A 24,202-nucleotide genomic window follows, 5' to 3' on the forward strand; every position below is an offset into this window, starting at 1 on the left:
TGATGGCAGAACAAAACCACAACATTAACATTTGACTTTTATAAGCATTTAGAATTTTATCATTAGTTAATGTGGGGTTTTTTTTGCATGCAGACAGTTTTATTTCGTATATCTTGTTGCATAAAATGATCGTTAAGAAGATATATTACGTAATTACTCTGTTCTGTTCTACTTCAGAGTAGGATTGCAGCCATAAATTTCACACACTATGCACTGTATGCAAAGGTTTCTGACAGAACCCCATGACCACGACTAACAGAAGATGGGGAGAAAGTGTCATTCCATTTGACAAACTGACTGGTATCACTGTCAGCATAATTGTCCCAGATCTGCAGCAGAAGAGAACAACATTGATTGTCAACATCAAAAGGGTCAAGATGAATTAAATATTTATGGCTCTGGGCTGTGCTGACAGCTCTTGATGTGCTCTCAAAGCCAATGCATTTCTTCTGAAAGCTGGCCCAGTAAGTCTGTAGTGATTTCTGATGTTTATGTATTTATTTCCTATGCTATTGACAGCCTTGCATTGCAATGAACCAGCAATGCACAGCTGAAAACTCCGCATTTCCCACCTTCCTCAACCACCGCCATGCATTCCTTTCCATAGAGGAAGTACAAAGTATTTGTTTCAATAAAAACACAGCAAGAGAGCAGTAAATGCACAAGAAACAACAAAAAAAGTGGCTCATATATAGATTTGTGCATCTGTTTTCACCCCAGAGTGGCTGAAAATTGGTAAAAACTCTAAACTCTCCAATTCAGAGTTGGGTCTTTTTTGTTGTATTCCCCTTAACTAAATAACAACTAATTGCAGGTGAGACTCACCCTATTCTTAAGACTAGATTGTATAATTCCAGCGACTGAAAGCATGGTAATGTGATTCTAATATTAACAGGTGCAAGTGAACAGAATAACTCATGTAGCATTGAAGCCACAGAAAGCAAGGAGTATAACAACTGCCCCCAAAAATGATACGGGGGACACTAGTTCTTAACTAACCTGATTTTGCCCACCAATAGATTGCAATTTAGGTTAATAGTACAGATTTCTAGATTTAGATAAGATCTTGAAATAAGCACCTAAGAATACAGCTTGACTGCAGTACACATTAAATGGGTTAAAAATGTCTACTTACCTTGAAAACACAGACATTAATAGGGACTTGCCATCTGAAACTCAATTACTAGTGGATTCCCAAAGGGATTGGGATGGAACTCCTTCTAAAGAAATGGAGAAATGCTTCCATCAATAAGGAAAAGTAACTAAAGCAAAACTAACAAAGGGGATTGGTATTGAAAATTCTTGCAACCTGAGAAAAGATAAGAGTACTGACAGAGAAATCAGAGCCACTTGGGAAATGGGCCCATTTGAACAAAATAGATCTAAAATAAAAACTCACAAAATTGCTCATCTGGGAAAAAAAAAATCTTAAAATTTCTTAATGGAAAGGTTTATGCAGCATCCAAGCCTGTATTTCCGCTGAGATCTAAGCCACGCAGACAGATATTTGTCTATTTCTAACTAATCTCTACTGATCAACATCCCACAGCCCCGGCAAGTAAACTCAGTCTCTAATTTTCTTTCATAACAAGAAAGGCTTCCCTTCACATGTAGAGGAAAATGTCCTCAGCTGCAATTTCAGTTTACATTTATTTCTCAGCCAGTCCCCAGCAGGCACGACCACCAAGGCATACTGTGTCCTCGCAACAACATTTTACAGCAGCAGCCTGCAGCAGCCTGCCCTTTTCCCTCAGCAGAAAACAGTTTACTCAATTTTTCTTCCCTGGTCTTGTTTTCAAGACTAGGGAACAATACTCAGAGAACAGCGATGGAAAAAGTATGGGTTGCAGTCAAGAAGAGACAAAGTGAGCTCCCAGTACAGTTCAGTGGCAAAGACTGAACCCATTTGTTTGAAATGTTAAAGGAGAGTAGGTAAGACTGCCTTCATATTTTCCACTTTTAAAAGGAGAATAATGAACTAAAGATCCTCCTCTTTCACTGTTGTTAGCACCTACCTTACTTCTCATTTGAATTCACCCAGTTTCATTTTCCAGCACTTGGTTATCATTCCTTCTCAAGATTAAGAAGTCTTTCAGCACCCTGCATTTCCTTCCCAAGAAAATACTTACCTTCTACAGTGCAACCAAATCACATTTCCTTCTTTTCGATAAGCTGAACAGGCTGCATTCCTGGAATCCATTGCTACAAGGCATATTGGAAATCATCCTTCCAAACTAATTTGCCCACATCAGATTTGTAATTTTCTCAGAAATTCAATTTTTTTAAAGCAGTATTTTGAGAGTTTAAATCAGCCTGTGCTGAAAGCCAGAGTCTTTCTTGTACGCTCATCTTGGTATCCCTTCTATCCAAGGGAACAGTTTCATGCAGATGTGGCAAATTCCCACGGCTCCCCTTCTGCATCCACAGCACTTAGGCTGACTTCTCACTTGCGTAAGTCAGCGCAAGGTTCTTCATTCCTATACTGCCAGACCCCACGATCCACACGGTCCTTCCAACTACACAGATCTAGAGTTCTCCCAGCCAACAGATGGTCCCTTTCCACTTTGCTCACCTCTGTTCAGCTAGCTCTGTGCAGACAAGGGAGTGAAGTGACCCTTACACTCCCAGTCTTCTTGAAACTCAGCATTCATCTCCAGTCACACCTTGATTCTCCTCCATTTTTCCATCTTTTTGTATTTCAGCATTATTTTCCCACTCACTCTTATTTTCCCCTTTCTTTTTCCTACCTTTTTCCACCTCTGCTTTCTCCTTGCTCAACACCCCTTCTGTGTTTTGATCTTGCATTCACTCCTCCTTTTTCAGCATTGCTATGTGGATACCTTCTGGCTGACATCTTTCATCCTTTCTCCCACTATTACCATTGTTCCCTTTCATTTCACTTTGAACCAACTCACAGTAAAGGCAAAAAGAAAAACCTTGACTGCTTCCAAAGTGTATTTTCAAGCTCTGAAAATCTGTCACACTTAGTTTTACAGCCCACATTTAATGAACAAGTTAGACCACTGGCAAAAAGACAACAAAGCAAAGAACATATACCACACAGAACTGTACAGCCTAAGTATGAAGGCTGATCTGAAAGTAATGCTCCAATTTGATTATGTTGGCCCATGACATCAGAGTTGGATGATGGTGGTATGTCAAAGGGGCAATCAGACAGGATGTTGTCTGACATGGAAGTGAGTTTGAAGCAAAGATATGGTGGTATAGAATTCCTCCATGAAGAAAAGATAGAAGCCATTGGCATTCATTAATGACTGCTGAATGTTTACGAGATCAAATAGTGGATGTCAACACAGTGAGGGGTGGGTGGTGCATTTCAGAAGTGGTGACACTGACAGTGGGTCACGTACACTGGTACAGATGTTTACAAGCACAGCATGCAAGCTCTTGTTCATCAGCAGTGAAAATGCACAGTTAATGGTGGTGACTGTATTGAAAAATAGTGTTTTATAGCTGAGAATTTGTTCTATCAAATACTGTCTTGGTGCTCTTTGCATCTGTTGCATGGAAATAAATAGGAGACATTACCCACGGAAGAACCAACATACTCTCTGTCCCAATGAGCACAAACAGCCAAGTGGTGGGGGCAATCCCCCAGACAGACTGGAAGCCCAGCCTCCAACACAGCCAGCCATCACATGGGCAGGGCGCTGAGCCTGAGCCTTCACTTCCTGCAGGATTCTCCTCACTAGAGGAAAGCAGCCTGAACTCACCTGACCACTCACTTTCCCTTCCATCTCCTCAGTCCTACTTATATTCATACACATAATTTTCTAGGGGGAAAAAAAAAAAAAAAAAGCTGATTTCAAATTATCAATATTTGCCAATAAAAATATTTAAGCAAAGCTTCACCACCAGTTACTCCAGTGAAGGAATTAATAATCATGTGATGTTTCATTTTCGAATCTATATACAGAAGAGTTTTCTCTAGAAAACACAACCTGAGATTAGTAGGCAACAGCTAATTTTCTAATTAATTGCAGAATAATTCCAGTTTTCAGATTTACATTACAGAAAATAAGGTTAGGACAGAAAAATGTTTTTCCACACTAATGACATTTGGCACCAGCAATCCGCAGTTACTTTGACTGGTGCAGTACTTAAATAACTAGCAATTGACACATAAAGCTCAGTGAGCTAATGGCATTCTGTGGCAGCAAGAAACATACTTTGTCAAGATTATATTTCCTCAGGACCAGATTAATCTAGTTACAGTTTATTTATTTATTTTAAGGAAATGGCATTTACAGACATGCAAGGCAAATAATGTGCTTATTAATTTCTCCAGGTTGTGTTGTAAGATGGTACCAGCTCCAAGAAGCCACTCAAAACAATGCGAGTTCACTGTTGTCACCCTCAATCACTGCATATGAAAATGTGTGCAAAACTTTGTTGATATCATGCACATCTTTTGCAAATACCATGTGTCTGATATTCCCTCCAAGGCTGCAGACTGAGCAGAAAGAAAGCAGCATTTGCTGTAACAAATGTCAGTGTTGATTCTTGCCAAGACAACTCTTCCACGGATAAGCATTTTTAAGAAATATCATGGGCCAACATTACTAGAAGCTTCTACATAAAAGTTTTTTTAACGTGTTTGAAATAAATAACAAAACTCCATGGTTTTATTGTAGAAATGCTTTTCTTCAAATCTGATTAAGAGGTGTTAATTAAGTCTAAAAGGGCAGAGACGCACAAATACCACAGGACTGCATGACCTTTCAAAGAAGGAATCTATCTTATAGGTCATTTTCATAAGATCACATAATATCCCACATTGGAAGAGACTTGCAAGGATCGAGTCCAATCGCTGGCTCTGAACAGCACCATCTCAAATCCAAGCCATATGTTGAGAGCATTGTCCAAATGCTCCTTGAGCTCTGGCAGCTCAATGACATGCCCACCACTCTGGTGCAGAACCTCTTCCTATCTTTCCCTCACTGACACAGCTCCATGCCATTCCCTCAGGTCCCACCATCATCACCAAGAGACCAGCGCAGCCCCTCCATTCCCCATTTCCACATACATCATCTGTCTTTTCCCTATTCGCTGTACTGTATTTTAAACAAGGAAATGCTGAGGTTGGAGGAGTTTGTCTGAAGTGAGTGCACTGAGATTTGTGTGGTATCTCTGGTCCAGGCTAGTTTTAGATACCCAAATTAGCACTTTAAAGGCTCAATAAGGTGAACTGACAATGCCCCATGACAGCTCCTTCCTGCTATCATGCCAAATTTTTGTATTATTAATGCTACAGACGCCTCTACTTCAAAGAACTCTACGATGTTTCAAGGAACACAGTTTCATGTACACACATGAAGTGCTTTCATGAGGGTTTATTCTTAGTTCAGCAGTATTAACAGGAAGGAGCTTCTTAATGTTCAGGTCAAATTCATTTGGCATTCAGATTTCAACCAAAAAAAACCTCATTGTATGCATACAGCTGCTAGATAGGTTCTAGCATTCAAGCTGCTTTTTTTTGAGGCTGCAAGTAAAGCAGAATTGGGAAAAAACCTGAGAGAAAAATTTGAGCAAACAAAATTTGGTACAGCAGACAAGCGTAATGCATTCCGTGCTGGACTTCTGTGAAGCAGAAGTAAAAATTCAACCTGGAACTAGCATATAACCCTACTGTAAGGAAAAAAATAAATATTAGAAAACAATCAATACTTCCTGCGATCTGAGGTGGATGATCTAACAGGTATTTTCTGCCTACAGGAATGCAATGCATGAAATATGAGTAACATGTGTACAACAGGAAAGGCAATTTAAGCGTTAGAAAGGATTAATTCCGGAGTTGTTCTTCACTTCCTTTCCAAATCACCACAACTCCTACGCTAAACTACCAGCAAACAGCGTAACACCAAACAAGAAACGCAGCCCACGCGACACACACGCGGCTGCGGTCACTGCCGCCCCGGCCCTGAAGCGAAGCTCCCGCCGTTGCCCCGGCAATGCCAAGTCACGTCAGCACATCTCGCGAGAGCTGGCGGCCAATGTGAGATACTGACAGACCGCGGCCGTGCGAGGCGTTCTGTGCAAAGTAGAGGGAAAGCGCTCGTGAGGAGTTTTTTGTACTTAAATCCCATAACCAGAATTTGCTATATACAGCGAATCATCTGGGAGAGTGCTTCTCAGCAACTATACTGCCGAGTAGTGCCATTGGGACCTCATGTACAAATACAGTGCTGGGCAGCCCATGAAGAGTCACAGCGCAACCCTTCAGGAGCCCATGCTGGTAACATCACCTGGGCCAGCATGGAAATTACCTGGAATGCAGAGTATTTGCCAACTGCTAGAGGCGTTCAAAGAAAGAGTAGCAAATATCAAGCTATAAAGCCAAGAAGCTATAAAAATACAACAGGACACCGAGGCAATTACAGTGTCCAACAGGATTGCTTTATGAGCTCCTTCTCCACTTCCCAAATCACCACATTGCTAAGAAAAACTAGCAGAAAATAGCATAATACACATACACACAAAAAAAAAATTACTAGTCATCTTGGATTGATGAACATTAGATTTTATTCTTTACACACGAGGAAGACTGTGCGTTATCAAGTTGAAGTACGTCACTTCATTGCCAGCTAAGCTCCACAGTGCCATTCCAAGACTGGAAATGCTTTCACTGCTGATGGTCAAATGTGTGCTGCAACCAGCTAACAGCTGCACCTCTGCTGTTCATGAAAGCAATAAAACAGAAAGCAGTGCAGAAAAGGCACTTTATTTATAAGAGTTCTTAGTGCTAGAAATTATTTGAACAACTCAATCACATTCTCCTTGGTTGAAAAAGCCTTCCTCTAGCAGGCTGCCTATGCAAAAACACAGGCTACATCACATTGAGATATTATTTTATCTACTACCATCCCACCAACACCCACTTCTGACATCTTGGGCCAACATCAGAAAAACAGAAGGCTTTACTTGCAGAGCAGCCCTTGTAATAGCTACCCTTGCCTTGCATTTTGGCTCAGATTGGTAGGTGTAAGGGCAGCACCAGTTGCAGACACATGCTGCTCACAGGCTCTGCAAAGGCCTCCTGTCCCTGTGCTACCACAGCACCCACCCACAGCAGACAGGCAGGCAGAGGGATCAGGCACTTTGGGTAGTTCCAGCTGCACACTGCACGCTCTCATCATTCCCTGGACCAAGCTTGCTTCACCACAGCACCTTCTTCACATTTAGCACCTTTGCTGAAACCTACAGGACAGTGATGAGGGAAATGAAAGCTTCCTGAAGGCATCCCCCCACTCTTGGGGGAGGCAAAGAGTAACCATCAGACTGAAGAAATGGGACAGGACAACAGAAAAACATTTCAAACATTTATTTTTTTTGAACTACTCTACTCTGTCTACGTGGCACTACTTGCTTGAATCTTCTTTGCCACTGGAGATAATCCTTCTTGAAATAGGAGTTATAGTAGCAGAGTAACTGCAAAGCAGAAAGAGGAAGAGTGAGTTAGCACCATTTCAGAAGTGGAAAAACAAAAATACAATAACTAAGAATCTCCATAGAGGACTCTCAGAGGCAATTCAAACAGGGAGGCATTGCCTTCAGAGCAGCCCCTCATAACAACCACCCTTGCTTGCATTTTTGACATTTGTGAGCTGCAGAGAAGTGTAGGATCCTCTGAAGCATAAGTACCCATATATCACCAGCTGTCAGCCACCTCCCTTGGACTGACTGGCCACCAATCCTACTGTCCTAAGAGCTATTTCACAGGTAGAGGGACTACATACCTCGCTAGGAATAGAAGCTGCTGCTTCCTCTGCCAGGAATTTATCACTTGAGGCAGAATTTGGGAAATTCCCCTCTGTAATGTAGAAGCTGTGGTGGTGAAGGAGATGAGCAAAACGTTTCATGGTGACAATGCCAAAAATTTGGAGAGGCCATCTTCTGGCCAGTACTTCCGTTATGAAGAAAGGTTCCTCAATCACTATGAAGTCTCCATCGTTGCCCCACCAGATGGGCTGGAAGCAATCGCTTTCAGCAACTTTCCAGAGGTTTCTCAGAAAGGAGCAGGATGACGAGCCCTTGGCTCTGGCAGAGCACTTCTCAGAAAGATCGTGACACGGTCTTTTGGCACGTGGTTCCCCACCAGAAATGGGGGAAGTCTTTTCTTCTTGGAGAGGTCCTAAGGCAGCATCCTGAGCTGCTCTTTTACCATGCACTTGACGGGCAGCAGAAGCTGAGACTGCCAAGCTGGTGTTTGGAACAGAAACACCTGATGTTTCTGATGGTGTCTCCATTTGAATTCTTAATTTTTTTTTTTTTTTGCCTTGACAGAAATCCCTGTCCACAACCAGCCAACAAGGCCTGTCCTGCCACTAGCAGGAGGAAGCACAATGGCACCCATGCAGTGAGGAGCAGGACCTCTACAAACATCACTGTAGTGACATGCCACTGCATCACAGCAACATCTCAGACCAGAGAACGTTTGCTGGCAAAATGGGGCACCGACATACACGTTAATTAAGGAAATATGAGCCAAGATATTTATGCTACCCAAACCAACAGATAAAAAAGATACCTATATTATCCCTGGGTACTTTTTTATTAATGAGTTCATTGGATATATTTCTGTAGGAAGCTCTTTTGTCTGTGAACTTCCAAAAATTCCCTTGAGGGAACTGGGATTAATCATGCTGGATAAGAGGAGACTCAGGTGAGAGCTAATTGCTCTCTATAGCTTCCTGAAAGGAGTTTGAAGAAGTGGGGGTTGGCCTTTGCTCCCATGCAATAGGAATGGGAAGGGGATGGACAGGTTGGACAGGTTAGGAACATTTATTTTCCAAAAAAGCCTGTATGCAGTGGCACAGCTGACCATGGAGTTGTTGAAACCATCATTCCTGGAGGTGGTCAAGATCCTGGAGATGTGGCACTGAGAGATGTTTTCAGTGGTATGATAGCAGTGGGTTGATGGCTGGACTTGGTGATCGCAGTGGTCTGTTCCAACCTTAATGATTCTGTGATTCTATGATCAGAAATTGTAGCAGCAAGCTCAATTTTTTTTTTTTTTTAACCAGCAAATATTTCAGTTACATTGTAAAAGCATCACTTCTCTTTCAGAAATATGCATACAAATTATTCATATTCTTACATAACAGCTCAATGCATTCCTAACAGCTTGCCAAGATGGCTTGCCTTTATAAAGATACAGAACAAAAGAGAACAATAGTGCATAATTGCTTTACAAATGGATTTATAGAGTAATTATATAATTAGTCCTGAGTGGTTCCAGCTTCCAAGTGTTCTGCCACTAATCTTTTGAATACTTTTCTGTTAGGAACTAAATGGATATCACTGGGTGGGGGAGAGGGGGGGGAAACTTGCATGGCATAGAGCATATGACTTCACTTAGTTCCACTCGGCCCATTGAAGAGGAGTGATTTCCTATCCCCACTACCCTTCAGACAGGCAAAGGAGGAACCTGCCAGCTGCTTCCATGTACTGCTTTAACAGTAACTACACTCCCAAAGCATCTCACCTTGAATTTTATCTGTCTTGATGCAGTCATCTGTGGGAGAAAACTCCTGAACAGTCTGCCTGTCAGCCAGCACTGAGATCCTCAGAATGTTAGCATGACACAGCAACAAGGCCTCTTCACAGATCTCAACATGTAGGTCCACCACTGACAGCTTACCCAGACTGCAGCCAGCCCTGCAGGAGCACATGCCCACATCTCCCTGCACCTTCAGTTCCCCCATGGACTTCAATTTCTGGATAACATTGTTTGGAACTGGCTAACATATCAGAAGTTACAATCAACACATCTGCAGCTACTATGATCATTTGCTACCTGCGAGCTACTACAACATACAGTCCAGTGCATCTGATTAGCCAAGGACAGCAGAATTGCTATCAGTTCAACACCTGCTCCCTCTGAAAACGATTTTTTCCCCAATAGCAGTAGCTATAAAGCAGTGTTCTGACACAAATTATTCTGTTTCTCAGTGTCTTTATCTTTCTTCTGAACATTATCTTCTCAGATAGATATTTTGTAGGGAAGGAGTCTTTGTTAACTTGTTGGGTCAGATCTACAGCTGCTAATCCAATTTCTGACTTAGAGTGTATTCCAGTTTCCTTAAGTTTCTTCCCACGCATGAAACCCTATAGCCAATATCTCTGCAGAGGTTAGCATTTTTTCACAGCATGTAGATTTGACAAGACTAAATGCATTACTAAGGTAATTTAGTTGTTACTGCACACAATTACATAGGCTAGTCATCCCAGCAGAATGCTCTGACTCAGTGAACAGACAAGAACTACTGCAGAATCCAGTTCTATCCCCTGAAGCCATCTTTATCAGAGAGATCTCAGAGAGATCACCATACTTGAACATGAAAGCCATATTAATCGTGTGCAGCTTACCACGATATAACAGCCAAACTCATTTTGCAATAAGTTGCATTTTGTAATCTACTAAACGCGTAGGCAGTACACCACTCAAAAAAATTAGTTGTTTGCCTTTAAAAAACATAAAGTAAACATCATGTGCAAATACTGGAATGAATACCCTTACTCAGTTAGGACCCCTGAGGGCAGACTTCCCAGAACCACTGCCAGTCATGCTCTGGTTGCCTCCAAAGACTCGGTCTCAGTCTGCTCTCCCACAGCTCAAGGTTGGAATCCTACTCTTGCCTTACTGCTTTTCCTGAAGATAAGGAGCTCTCCCATCTTAAAGCTGCTGTCTCCAAAAATGCCCTCAAACCCACCTGCCCAACCTTATGAGGCGCAGCAGAACATCTCCCCTGTTGTTTTCTTGATAATGAGTTCTCATCACTGCACTTCAGAAACTCTCTGCATTACCTGTGCCCACCTGAGTTGCCTTCCAGCAGATGCCGAGGCAGTTAAAGCTCCCTGCGAGAACCAGAGCCTACAAACATGAAACTTCTTCCACTCTTCTATTTCCTCCTCCTAATCAGGTAGTACAGATTAGACAACCACCACAATACTGCCCACATTGTCCACCTGCAATCCTGGCCCCACAGCTCTCTGCTGGCACATCACTCACTGCAGCACAGAGCTCCATGCACCTCTGCTGCTTTCCAACAGAGCAACTCCTCCTTCCTTCCCAACCTGTCCTTCCCACGGGGCTCATATGCCCCACTGTAGCACTGCTGTGCAAGTATCCCACTACACCACTGTGGCCCATGGGGCTGCAGCCCTGTGATTCCTCCTGCCTGCTCACCATGCTGCTTGTTTATATGTGCACACACTTCATTTGGGCATCAGTCACTCTCATACAGCAGAAGTGAGCATATCTCACCTTCCGTGCTGTCCTCTCTATAAGTGTATTTCTCTATGAAAGTCATTTTCACAGCAATTAAATAAGACCCCTGGGGTACCTTCTCCCTCTATCACTTTATTCACAAGCTAAAAATACCTCACATACACTGCTTAACGCAGCTCATACCTGACAGGTGTGAAAAGACCCATTATACCATCACATCTGAGCCTCCACAGTCATTAATGCTGCACAACATGAGTGACTGTCAGAGGCTTAGAAAGGTGCCAGAGAGGGAGCACTGGAAGGTACAAAACTGTTCTGGAGAGAGAAGAGCTGAAATACTGCTTGCCCAGGTTCTGGACAATCTCCAGAAAGCAGGCAATTACAGGTCATTCACCTAACCAGGATTTTGTTTTAGCAGTTCTTAATGTTTTGCAGACAAAGTGTTTCCACAAGACCACAAGTAAAAGACACTTGAGAGATCCCTGCATCTTTAGTAGCTGGTTCCCCACCCACTGAGAATACAAGCACAAATGCTTTTTCGCTGGGCTTTGCAAGAAGAACAGCAGCTACTGAGTCACCTTTAAAACATGCATCCCTCAGTGTTTGCCCAGAAGGAATGGAACCACGTGAAAGCTAAGAAACTTGGGAATTGCAATTAATAGTTACTGTTTACCAAGAGCTTATCATTTCTTAAATGTTTTCAAAACATTAATTTAATTACGAAGGCGGGAGAAGAAAAATAACATGTCATTGCATTACACTGACAAACAAATGCTGTGATACACGAAATGCACACGTGTTACCTTCACATTCACTACCTGACCCATTCCTTACATGTATCTAGGACAGCACATGCTGTTACATACTACTCTCAGCTCTAAGGACAGAGAGAGTTTGGGATTTTTTTTTGTACTCTGCTTCTTCCCAACCTCAGTTGCCACATAAGGATTAATCTAAAATAGGAGCAGTGAGTTAAACGCTAATCTTGTTTTTAAGACTGACTTCAGTAAATATGCAGTGAAGCTTCCTGAGGCTGCACTCATCTGATTGTACAGTCAGTCAAAGAGTGGTTTGGGTTGGAAGGAACCCTTAAGATCATCTTGTTCCAACCCCCTGCTATAGGCAGGGACGCCTCGCTGCACACCAGGTTGCTCACAGCCCCATCCAGCCTGGCCTTGAGTGCTTCCAGGGAGGGGGCATCCACAGCCTCTCTGGGCAACTTGTTCCAGTGCATCACCACCCTCACAGTAAAGAATTTCTTCCTAATATTTAGTCTAAATAGACCCTCTTTAAAGCCACTTCTTCTTATCCTTCTTATACCCTCACAAAAAAGTCTCTCCCCAGCTTTCCTGTAGCCCTCTTCAGGTCCTGGAAGGCTGCTATAAAAGTCCCTCAGTGCTTTCTCCAGGCAGAAGAACCTCAGCTCTATCAGCCTGTCCCCATAAGGTAGGTGCACCAGCCCTCTCGTCATCTATGAGGCCCACCACTGGACCAGCTCCAACAGCTCCATGTCCTTCTCATGCTGGGGGCTCCAGAACTGGATGCAATACTCCAGGTGGGGTCACACAAGAGCAGAGGGGCAGAATCACCTCTCACTACCTGCTGGTCATACTTTTGATGTAACCCAGGACACGGTTGGCCTTCTGGACTGCAAGCATACACGGTCAGCTCACATTGAATCTTTCAACAACCAACAGTGGTTGATGAACAGTTCAGCATCTACAGAAATCTTTAAAAAGCAAAGAGGTGGAGCTCCTTCCACCTCAAAAATCTGTACCAAAAAGTCAGTGACAAAAATCTGAACTGAATAATCAATATTCCAGAGCTGGAAACTGATAGTAAATGTTTTTTTTTTAAAAAAAAAAAAAAAAAAGAGACAACTAAATATCAAATAAATGCCTTGAAATGACAAAGACTGAGACTCCTACAGATCATTATAAATGCTGAAATTAGCGACCCTACCTTCCATCAAGTTATTGGTGTTCTCTGCTAATAAAAAATGCACCCCAGATTTTTAGCATCAGGTCAAGATTTTCAACTGCAAGTTACATGCAACTGTTTATTTCAAACAGACCTGATCCATTCTCAGTGGTAAAGTCCAGAGATAACACTTTGATATTTCCCCATATTATGAAACATTTTACAAGAACCGTAAGTTTAATTCCTGAGTAATAAAGTTCTCAGGAAAGGTGAAGAAATCACACGGCTCAGCCCTTGAAAATATTCAGAGCTTTACTGAAAGAGGAAGCCTTGAGTATTTCAAGTGATTTAAATAAAAATGCACAAAAGAAATGGAGAAAGAAGAATTGCAGCTCAAGAGTCCCATGTACCTGCTGGTGACTGACATTCTTGCTCTACGTTCTCATTCTGCCAATAGTATGAGGATTTGACCCTCTCCCATTCCCAGTGCATTTGTGCTGAGAAAGTGAAGAATGATCAGATATTAGACTGATAAGTAACATGAGAGCCCAAAACGTTAAAAATGAAGGGGTGTAAAAATGAAATTTGCTCAGCAGAGTCCTGAAACAAAACAGGCTGCTCCACGCAGCCAGCAGCAGACTGCCCCAAGCATCGCCTCTGATCTGTAAGTGGAGGTTTTATTATTAAGATACTGTTGTCTCCCCACTGAGCCCTCCAGGAATACCTACACAGCAGCTCTCAGCCTCACTCAGCCTCAATTGCATGGAGCTTGCTGCTATCAGGGCCTGCACTTGAGCCACAGCTGAGAAGCCAAGAGACCTTCCCAGCTGAAGTCTCCTCTTGTCTTTTTACAGCTGAGTGACAGAAGCCCCAAACACTCACTGCTCCTCATTTCTCACCTCAGCTGTCACCGGGGCCTTGCGCTTCAGTTAACAATGACACAGCTGAGCGAGGGCATGCTTGAAGTAGTTTGTATTAGCAAAAGGACACTGAACTCCCACCCAGCTCTACCTACAGGTCAGCGCTGTCAAAAGATGCTGAGATCTCAAAAGCAGACTGTTATAGCTTCCAGGTGGGAGAGAGCAAATCAGATCATTTAGCAACAGAAGCTCTTGAATGAGAGCAGTAATAGCATCCCTTCCTGTATAGTGTTTTAACCCAGCCCAGCAAGTGTCCAGATCACTGACAGCTGAATCTGCCAGGCATATCCAGGAAAGGATTCCTCTTGTATCTGCCTAACTTCTTATGCTCTTTCCTTAAGCGTCTACTACTTATCACTCTTAAAAAGATCCTGGGACTTAAGTCTAACCTAATGCAGGTACTTGTATGTTCCAGATCAGATTCAGAATGAGGCCGCTTGGTTTTCCCCAAGTCTGTCTAAATTACAGACTGGCTCCAATACTCTTACTGTGCATCATGCAAAATCTCTTTACCTACAATCCAACAATAGAAAGCTGCACTTTAAGCTGTTTCACAATGGAAGCTGTCCTAAAATCTCTTTCGATATCTTGTCAAAATCAGCATGCTCTGTGACTAGATGACTGTCAGAGTGATCTATAGCCCCTAGCTAGCACTGTAATATAAGCTAAATTGCCTGAGTCACAAGCAATGATAGAGTCATTCTACAGGAAATTGGAAATCAATTCTTGTCATCACTGCACATAACTCCTTTATCAGAGTTCCAGTTCACCGGTGTAACGCAAGGGAAAGAGCCTGGGAACTGACAATCGTGACAAGTTGGACAGTCACACACAAATATATGAAGTGCAGAAGTTCTGTCTGGAATAGCACTTTCCATATGTGCCAGGTCTGAGCAGCCTGACTGGGTAAAATATTAAAGGTTAACAGTGGTCACATACTTGTAAGCAGAAAAAGCCATAGGTGCATTGCGTCGTGTTACATCAGGAGGATGCATGTACCTGGGGTTAGAGACTGAAACACAGCCAGGAGTGTTCTCTGTGCAACGAGTCCTGGCAAAAGAGAAGGGACAACCTTCTGCTAAATGACATACACAGTTCACAAGCTGTTTCAGAAGCCAGGGCAGCAACATCAGTGCCAGCAAGCTTACCAACAAGTCACACAATTTGCAACACTTTCATTCAGGATGCCATTACCAGCAGCAAGTAGTTAAGTCAGTGTTGTTAGTAAGGAGGATCCACTCACTTGGTTCTCAGAACTAAGAGGGAAAAAAAATCCAATACATTGCTATTTGTAAAGCATACCATCACCTTTCTGTCAGTTATGTTACTCTAGATTAATCATCTAATCTCATTAAAAAAGGACTAAATTTGTTTGAAAAAAATATACAATGTTTTATATATTTTTATATATATTTTATATATATTTAGTATAATAATTTTGAAACAAACAAAACTTTTATTTCTGCTTCCTGAAGTGCCTTTGCAGGAAAGCAGACTCACCAAGCTTCCAAATATACACAGCAAAACCACAGCCACTTCACAAAGCTGCAGAATGGTTGAGGTTTCTTTACACAAACACACTTCCAACTACATCATACTGACAGTCTGGGATGCAGGAATATGATCAGTGCATGTGGAGTCCAGCACAGCATATTCCTGAGCTTAACACAGCAGTCCTAACCTAAAACAAGCACTCCTACCAAAATACAAATTCAAAGAAAAATCTAACACAAAGAGCTCTGTGTGAAGTGTACGAAAGTTTTGTTTCTTGCTCCCTGGCTAACTAGAGAAAAAGCAGTTCATCCACAAACCAAATGCAATTGGACAAACACTGTGGGTTCCTCTCCACGAGAGCCCAAGGGAAGCACTCTTCCATTAAGCAGAGCACAGACCGTGAAGCAAACAACCCAGCATCCCACCCATTGCCACAATGACTGGCAGAGCTTGGACTGCTTCACAAAGAGAGTCTGTTCCTTGCTCTGAAAGAGCTGCTTCAACGCACTGCAACAATGTCTGGCATTAATCAGGCTAGAGGAGAGCCAAGGGGCTATCAGAAAATGAGAAACTAAATGCCATCATCTTGTGTTAATTAGCTGGATTTAGTTTACATAAGCCACTGATCTCTTTATTCTTACTGCCCTACAAATCTAAATATGATATTGTTTAGATTTTCATAACTACGTCTGAACAAAAACTCATTCATTCTCAACTTTTGAAGTGCATGAATACTTTTCAGCTCTTCCATGCCATTACTCAGAAATATGGCTGTTAGATGCTTAGAGAGTAGTCAGGAAAGGAATTTATATTTCAAAGCATAATAGTTGCAAGGTTTTTTGTTGTTTTTTTTTTTTAAGAAAAATATAATTCCTTATTTCTTTCTCTGTTTTCAAAGCGAATTGAAATCCACTCCCTTGACATCCCAGAAAGACACTCACCGCCACTCAGAAAGCCTTACAGGAGTTTAAACGCACTATCCACCCTTAACGACATGCCATTATTCACTAAACTGTTAAAAATTAATCTGGTAGATAGGAATTTGGTCAGATGTTTGTTTGTTTAACATCATTACACAGTTCTGAACCCACAAACCAAAGGAAGAGGCTTTTAATTACGGCACATGGAAGAAGAAGAGCATGAAAGCGTAACATTTAATTTGCAGAGTGCTGTTACACAATGTGTATTCCTTGGTGGCAAAGCCAGCATCAGAGGTTCCTGCTGCACTCTACCTCTCCCTCCTTCTTGTTCCCACTGAAATGATGTAACGCTGTGATGCACATTCATCACTGCAGTAACCCAGGATATCATTGGCTATCCCTGAAAAAGTGTTGGAATCCCTATAAATGTTTCTAGGACAGCCTCAGAAACATCCCACAGCACAGGCAGAAAACACTGGCCTGGAAATAGAATCGACTCAGCATACATAGAACTTCATGCTAAGTGTCTGTAACATACCATCATGCTAAAATTGACCTGGTTCACTGCAGGCTGGCACACAGCCCTCACGAATTAAGCCAGTATGATACAATGCTGGTTAAGAACAAGCTGCTCTACTCACAGGCTTCCTCAGGTTGACACAAGAATACACTGGCCTTGAAAGGGCCCGTAAGCTTGCCCTAGCACATCACCAGGCTGATGCTTCCAGTTGAAGAAATATGGGCAGTGCTATTGTGACAGCTCACACTGCTTCTGATGGTGTCTGGTTCGGTCTGGAGTGCCAGCAAAGCAACAGTCACAGTAAGTCGTGCAACATTCATGCTAGCAGCCAGCCTTCAGGCCCACAGCCATCCTGCAAAAGCAGAGCAGCACTGCTTGCTGATCTGTGCTATGCACAGGTCTGAAGTCATCCAAAAAGCCCAACAGTGCCATAAGCTACTCAAACAGTAAAGAAATATTGCTTGTGAAAAACCAGAAAGTTACCAGGGGGTGTTAATGCTACTCACTGTGTAATCTCTCTTCTCCTCTCCAAAATGAGGCTTTGAAGTATTCAGGTAAGGAACACATGAGCAAACTGTGTCCAGCAAAAGTGGTGCAAGTCATGAATCTCCTCTGTAACTGCCATCATTACCACGGGAAAACATTTTATAGCTGCAATAACCCCCTGTAAAGGAGATTACCAAAGTTAGCAGCCATGATTGAAAATAACTGGTCCCAGCTTTGTTTCAGTCCTCAATTTAGACACTGTTAATGCTAGTTCTTGCTGAAGCACGGTGAATTCTGCTTGGTAAATAATTCAAAAGAGTGTTTCTCACTATATTAAAGAGGCTGAAAAGGGTTTGGAAAACCAATAAATTTCAAAGTACAGAAAGCCACAGACACAGAGAAATCTTTTATCAACACACAGCATTGTAGTGAGGCGCATCCTGACATGAAAAACTAATTTGCATGTTTACTGATGCATTGTGGATATTTGTTCAAAGCCTTTAACATAAGCTGTTAGTTACGCAGCACTGATTCATTTAAGTTCTGATGATTTCTCAAAGTTTTAATTAGTTCTGAGGAAATGTTTTATGCAGAAGTCACAAGTCACCGTGAAGCAGACCTTCCCCTCCCTTCCTCCTGCAATTCAAAATCCCATGGGAGAAGTCCTGCATATTAGATCTGAGCAGAGAATGATAACACTCCCACTCCGTAAGCAGAAAGCTGCAGCACTTGCCTGGCTGTCACACAGCACCCTGCATATTAGCACCCAAAGTGCTTTACAACGACAGCACACCCACCCACATTTCACAGACAAACAACTCCAGCTGTGGAGACATTCGGTCATGTCTTAGGGACGTATCGCAGAGGTGACATCAAGAGGAGATGAGCAGCAAAGGTTTCCTGTCTGTTGGGCAGTGTGCTTGCAGCAGCATGAAGTCCAGTGAGAGGAGCAGGTGGGCCTGCACAGCCCTCCATCAAACCTGCAGCCCATGCTTCCATCAGCGGGGGGTCACACTGCCAGGTAGAAGCTAAGAGGCTCACTTTCACCTGCACTTTTTGGAAGTGACGCTGTGAGCTCACCGCCTCCCATTGCCTCGCCGTGCCCCCTGTCAGAACACCGACCACCACTCTGTGTTCTGGGGCACTGCTCAGGAATCACAGTGCAAAGTCATGGGTGGCATCTCTGTCTTCACGGCTGTGATGGTGCTCAGGGCTGGGTTTGGCACATGGGATTTGCTGTGAGGATGGCTTCCTGCATGCTTCTGTTTTAAGTTTTTCCTTACTCCCTTATTTTACATGTGGAGATTCTCATAGCCCAGAACTCATTAAAACTGATAGACTCTTACCAGCAAAGTGATTAGATGAACTCAAAGAAGTCAGTGGTCCTTCAGTCCTCTTAGAAGTTTCCCCCCATCCACTAAAAAGAGAAAAAAAAACAACAACAAAAAGCATTGGAATCAAACCTTTCGATAGCCCATTTAACAGACTGCTAACCCATTACAATGAGGCTATATCTCAAAGAAGAGAATAAGAACTACTCTGCAACAGTTAAACTACAGCCTTCTTAGCAATTCCCTGGGTACTAGTGATTCTTTACAGTCAACTTCAGTTAAGATATTTTAAACAAGCCCTGAATGCTCACAGATAAACCCCTAAGGATGGTTAGAGGAATTCATTTGGGATGCCAAAAGCTTTGCTGGGAAATTTAAGTTACCACTGAGATATCCAAATGCAGTGTTCAGGGACACTGCAATATCCTTAATTATCCACATTCCTCTGACATTGCTCAGTGTTCTGTATTTAAAAACCACACTAAAAAAAGAGAAAGCCACATCTGTGTAAACTGATGCTCATCCACCTGCAGTCATCAGGTAAAAACCAACTATTTGGGACCACACTTTGCTCACACAGCTTTTCACTTTGCTCTGCTTAAAGCAATACGATGACAATGCCATCCAAAGGGCTCACAGGTTGCTACAGAAAATACCATCAACTACAATCTAATGACACTTGGTGGTGGTTACATCGTTCACAGTTACTGACTTCCTACACGGATGGTCAGTGGTTGAAATCTGGACAATGAGCTGCTTGCTAAGCTGCTGTAACAGTCACTGAGGATCCTAGGAATAAACACAGGGAGCTCCCACTGGAAAATCCAGGATACTTTCATTCTTAATTGCTCTGATTACCAACCCTAGGTAGGAACTGTGATCCTCTGAGATGCTTTAACCAAAAGATGCTGTGCATTCTCCTGCTGCTTTACACAGACTTTGACACCAAGCATGGCTTCCCCTTGCTGCATCCTGACCATCCTTTGTTATTTACCTCCGGGTACTTAACATACGACTTACACATCATCCATCGAGGTTTGCAGGGGCTAAAGGAAGTGCAAAGTGTTTCACAGACTATTTTCCATATATCGAAGCCAATCCTATATATTTATATTCCACAATGGTACAGAGCATCCATAGGTTCAGATCATCCCAAGCCCCCTTAAGAGCTGATGCTTCAGCACCAGGCGTTCTTCACTGTGGCTCTTGCTCTGTGGAGCAGGAAGCAGTTTTGTTTCCACATCACTGCAAGTCATGGCCAGGAGCCCCAAGTGACACAGCACTGCAGGGCTAACTGATGTACCCAGCTAGAACAAAAGTTCAATAACAGTCGCATAAAAAAAAATTTACTTACTACAGCAGGGAACATTTTTGTGAAACAACAGCACCATCATCTGGTCAAAGGGCTGCTCTGCTTCGCCTCACCACATTGCTCACGGACGTTTTGGCATCCATCTCAGCAGCTCAAGATTTTACATTATGATGCAACAGCCCTCCTGTAATCTTGCTTCGATTATAAGTATATATACTCAGGATGTCTTTTGCCATTTCACCATTGTTTTCACATCTTTCTGGGGTCAATATTACTAATGCTTCCCTTTCCATAAGTCCCACAGGACAGGATTTTCAGAAGCAACAGATCTTTACATGAGTTCAGGAAAAATCCCTCATCCCAAAAACTGCAAATGCATCCCTAGCCAGCTCCACTAGCACAGTGGGAAAGGTGGGCATTAATCCAGCCATGGCTCAAACCATCTTTTTGCAACCCATTGGAAAGGAAGCACGATGGTTGCTTTAGCACACATTTGTGCATGCTGTTCTTTTATGTTTGTTAGCTGTTGAGTAACAGAGGCACTCCTGCCTATTGAATGGCTAACTCTGTCTCCCTTGCAGTGGGATGCACTGACTCCATCCACTGTCTCATTCTCTAAGGCACCCTACACACCTGCCACAGATGATCAGAACAGAGCACTGGCCACCTGCTGCTTGAAAGAGAGGGATGCTCAGGGCCAGCAACGCAGAGATGGAGACAACATGAAGAAAAGTAATTCCTGCACAATAAGAAGTAGTTTAGCCTTCTGGCTTTCCAGCACGCCTGAGGTGAGAAAGAGCTTCATGCAACACAAGAAAACCCTGCTTTTGGTACGTTTCCAGGGACACATCATTTGATACATCAGCTTGTAGTTCTGCTTCTGAAGGCCTGACAAGGATTTTAAGCTGTTCAATCTTACTTTGCAGTGCAAGGGACACAGCACACTGCAATACACTACTTCCAGTGGCAGTATTGAGCCACTGGAAAACAGCCCAGGCATGGGAGTGTGATGCATCTTAATCACAGAAGGTGGGTACTGATGAACAGTACTGCATAACTTGGTACCACTAATGAAGTTGCAGCAGGGCATTTACCAAGTGATTTTTAAAGCAAATATCACTGATCTCTTAGCTGTGCAATGCAGCTTCTAAGTGATAAATCCAGAAACAGCTCTGCCATCCAGCCCCTAGGGAGCAGGAACATGCAAGCACAGTAACCTTGTCAGCAACCACAAGTCCTGCTGTCTGCCTGGCTGCCAGACCACACGTCCAGCTCCCCGTACTGACTGCCCCAGCAAAGCAAAGTGAGAACCTCAGTGGGGATGTATTCCAACAACCAGGTTGAATAGAGTGCAAAAACTCTCACGTTCAGAAGACTCAAACCAAGAATCTTCCTTAGAAGTTTTTAACTAAGCCAATATATTTCAAGATAACATTTCTCATTCCTATAAGCCAGCATTATCTATTGTAATAAAAAAAAACTGAGATCAGTTAGCTCTTATCTGTCTCACCTAAATTCATCAAGTTCAGTCTAACTGAATTGTATCAAACAGTCACAAACGAAGCTGGTGTGAATAGCAGTACCCACACAAATCACACCTAAATCAGGCCCAGATCGCAGGCAAACACTACAGAAGACACATTAGGAATACAAGAGGTTCTGTGCAGTGCAGGTGGCAGAGCACTGGCTCAGGGCACTGTGGAGTCTCCTCCTTGAAGATGGTCAAACCCTGCCCTGAGACAGGTCCAAACATCCTGCTCAGGATGGCCTTACTGCAGCAGGAGTCAAACCAGACGAACCCAGGATCCCCACCAACATCACTCACACTGTAACTCTGCGAAGATGAACAGCTACACACCATAAGCTTAAAAACTAGAGTTTCAAAATAAAGTCAGTTAAAGCCCTTCAGAAATAAATCCGCTGATGGAAAGACCATAAAAACACAGTGCCAGAATTCAACAGCTGTATGCTTGGGTATTGCAGTAGATGAACACTCCGTAGTATCTCAAATGATCTGTTACTGCTAGCCAGGAGACATTCAGTAATTGAATGCAGTTTGCAATGCAGTCGGGAGCATGCACACAAGATAACCACGCTGGCACTGCACAGCTCATTGTTTTAGGCTACAATTGACAAAACTCTACTGATGAAGATTAAATGCAGCTGCAAGACCCAAATGGACAAGATGGACAAAGCGCTGGGGAAAAAGAAATAGAAAAATATGAAACTCAGCAGTAACACAACTCGTGAGAATAGCTGGGAATATTTCAGCATGCATCTTTGGTTGTTAAACGGAAAACAGAACATCAAAGACTTGAATAAAAATGAAAAATAAAGCTGTGTGAAAGGGCTGCTTATCTGCAGTAATGGCTACAGATATAAAGATAGTCTACACTGAGTGCTTTTGTTAATAGCAGAAATCGTGATACTTCAAGAATACACAAAAGGACACTGCTAACTTTTAGAGTTGCAACGCTTCTCAGATTTTGGAGTCTGCAGGCATTTATCTCAACTCACTAAAGCAAACACAACTGTCTTCTGCTATATCAAAAACTGAAAAGCTGCCAGCAACACTTACGCGTACTGCAGAAAACATTCTGCACGCCTTCCATCTGGTATTCATCAATCTAAGTGGATGTAAGGATGGCATATGTTAGCATTCTCCCACAGCATAGAGAAAGTAACCATCTTGCCCTCCTTGGTGGAAGCATCTCATTTTTTGCATCAGATATTTTTTTACTTAGTCATTTTAAACACTAAAACATTTTAAACATTTTTAAATTCTCATCTTGGAAGGCAGCCTTCTGGGCATTCCCAATGGACTCACCACACTGCTGCATGGTGCTATGCCTGGGTTCCCATGGCTCAAGCCTATCTACAAGTCAGTGAGTCTGACAATCAGGCCGCACAGAGCTCCTGCTTAGACCACACACTAAAAGATACGTAGGGTGTTGCTTTGCCCACAGAGCAGGCATCACCCTCTATATGAGAGAAAAGAGAAACAAGACTGAAACACGCTTTATTTTCCATTATTTGTACTGTTAATTTTGCTGCAAGTTTTAAAACCACATAGACAAGCTAAGTCTCCAGGATCAAACTAAAAGTTCCAGACTTTTTTTTCTACCACCACCAATGCTTCTCCAACAGCCTCACTGCGGAGGGAAAATAGCTGTCTTTCTACATGGAGACAAATGCAGAGATGCATGTGTTTACTAAAACACAGTCTGGAGGATTAAAGAATTAAAGTGGTGGCATATTTAAGTGCAAACAAACCAATGATCCAGTTGAAGTCTGGGAGAACACAGGGGTTTGAGTTTCTGACCGATAAAGCACTGCTACAGTGCAAAGCAAAGCCCAGTGAGCTCGTGGCAAGATTTCCTTGCACGTGAGCAGACACCAGCTCAGGTTCCAGGCTCACAGCACCAACACCAAGCCTGCTTTCTCAAATTTCAGCTAGCAGATGTGCAGCAGAGTTCTATCTGCCAAAGAGGCACAAGCTTGTGTTTGTTCTTTCTCATGTCTTCTTATTTTAAAGCTATTTCTATTAAATAAATTAAATAGCAAGAAATGCCAGACAATGTTGGATGAATAGACAAAGGAATTCATCAACTATTAAAAAGCAAAACCAACAAAAATAGGTTCAATTGAAAACAGTCCCTCTTTCCCTTCACAACGATTTTCTTTGAATCTGAAGTCCCACTGCTGTTCTCTGCATTCCATGATATTAAACTCCTCAAAATTGAATGAGAAACACACAAACCCGAATAGCAAGCTGGCAGCAAAGTTGCACCAACTACAGGGAAATGAAGCTTTCAGCATCACCTGCCAAGAACAATCCAATAAGGATTATTTCTAATGCTTTGTTTCATAAGGAAGAATAATAATTTTTTGCCAATATGGCCAGAAAATGTGATATGGAGAAAACACATCAGTGCAGAAAAGCAGATCCAGAGTCTATTCCAGCCTTCCCTGCCCAGGCAGAATTAGCTGTGTGTTTATCACCATGGGACGTTGTTCAGACATTTAAATGTGGTGGGTTTTTTTGTTT

General features: G+C 42.6%; 1 protein-coding gene across 1 annotated transcript; it reads right to left on the reverse strand.

Annotated features, from left to right (window-relative positions):
- Nucleotides 1-206: 206 nt before the first annotated feature.
- Nucleotides 207-8,267, reverse strand: LOC146543007 (heat shock transcription factor, X-linked-like). The gene is made up of 4 exons (XM_085241180.1): nucleotides 7,758-8,267; nucleotides 7,384-7,449; nucleotides 3,735-3,794; nucleotides 207-329 (listed from the first exon to the last, which is right to left on the reverse strand). Exons 1-4 carry the CDS (start codon nucleotides 8,265-8,267, stop codon nucleotides 207-209), a joined length of 759 nt encoding a protein of 252 aa, XP_085097306.1.
- Nucleotides 8,268-24,202: the final 15,935 nt, after the last annotated feature.

The sequence above is a fragment of the Meleagris gallopavo genome, chromosome 21 (assembly GCF_905368555.1).
Source record: "Meleagris gallopavo chromosome 21, MGAL_WU_HG_1.1, whole genome shotgun sequence".
NCBI classification, from domain to species: domain Eukaryota; kingdom Metazoa; phylum Chordata; class Aves; order Galliformes; family Phasianidae; genus Meleagris; species Meleagris gallopavo.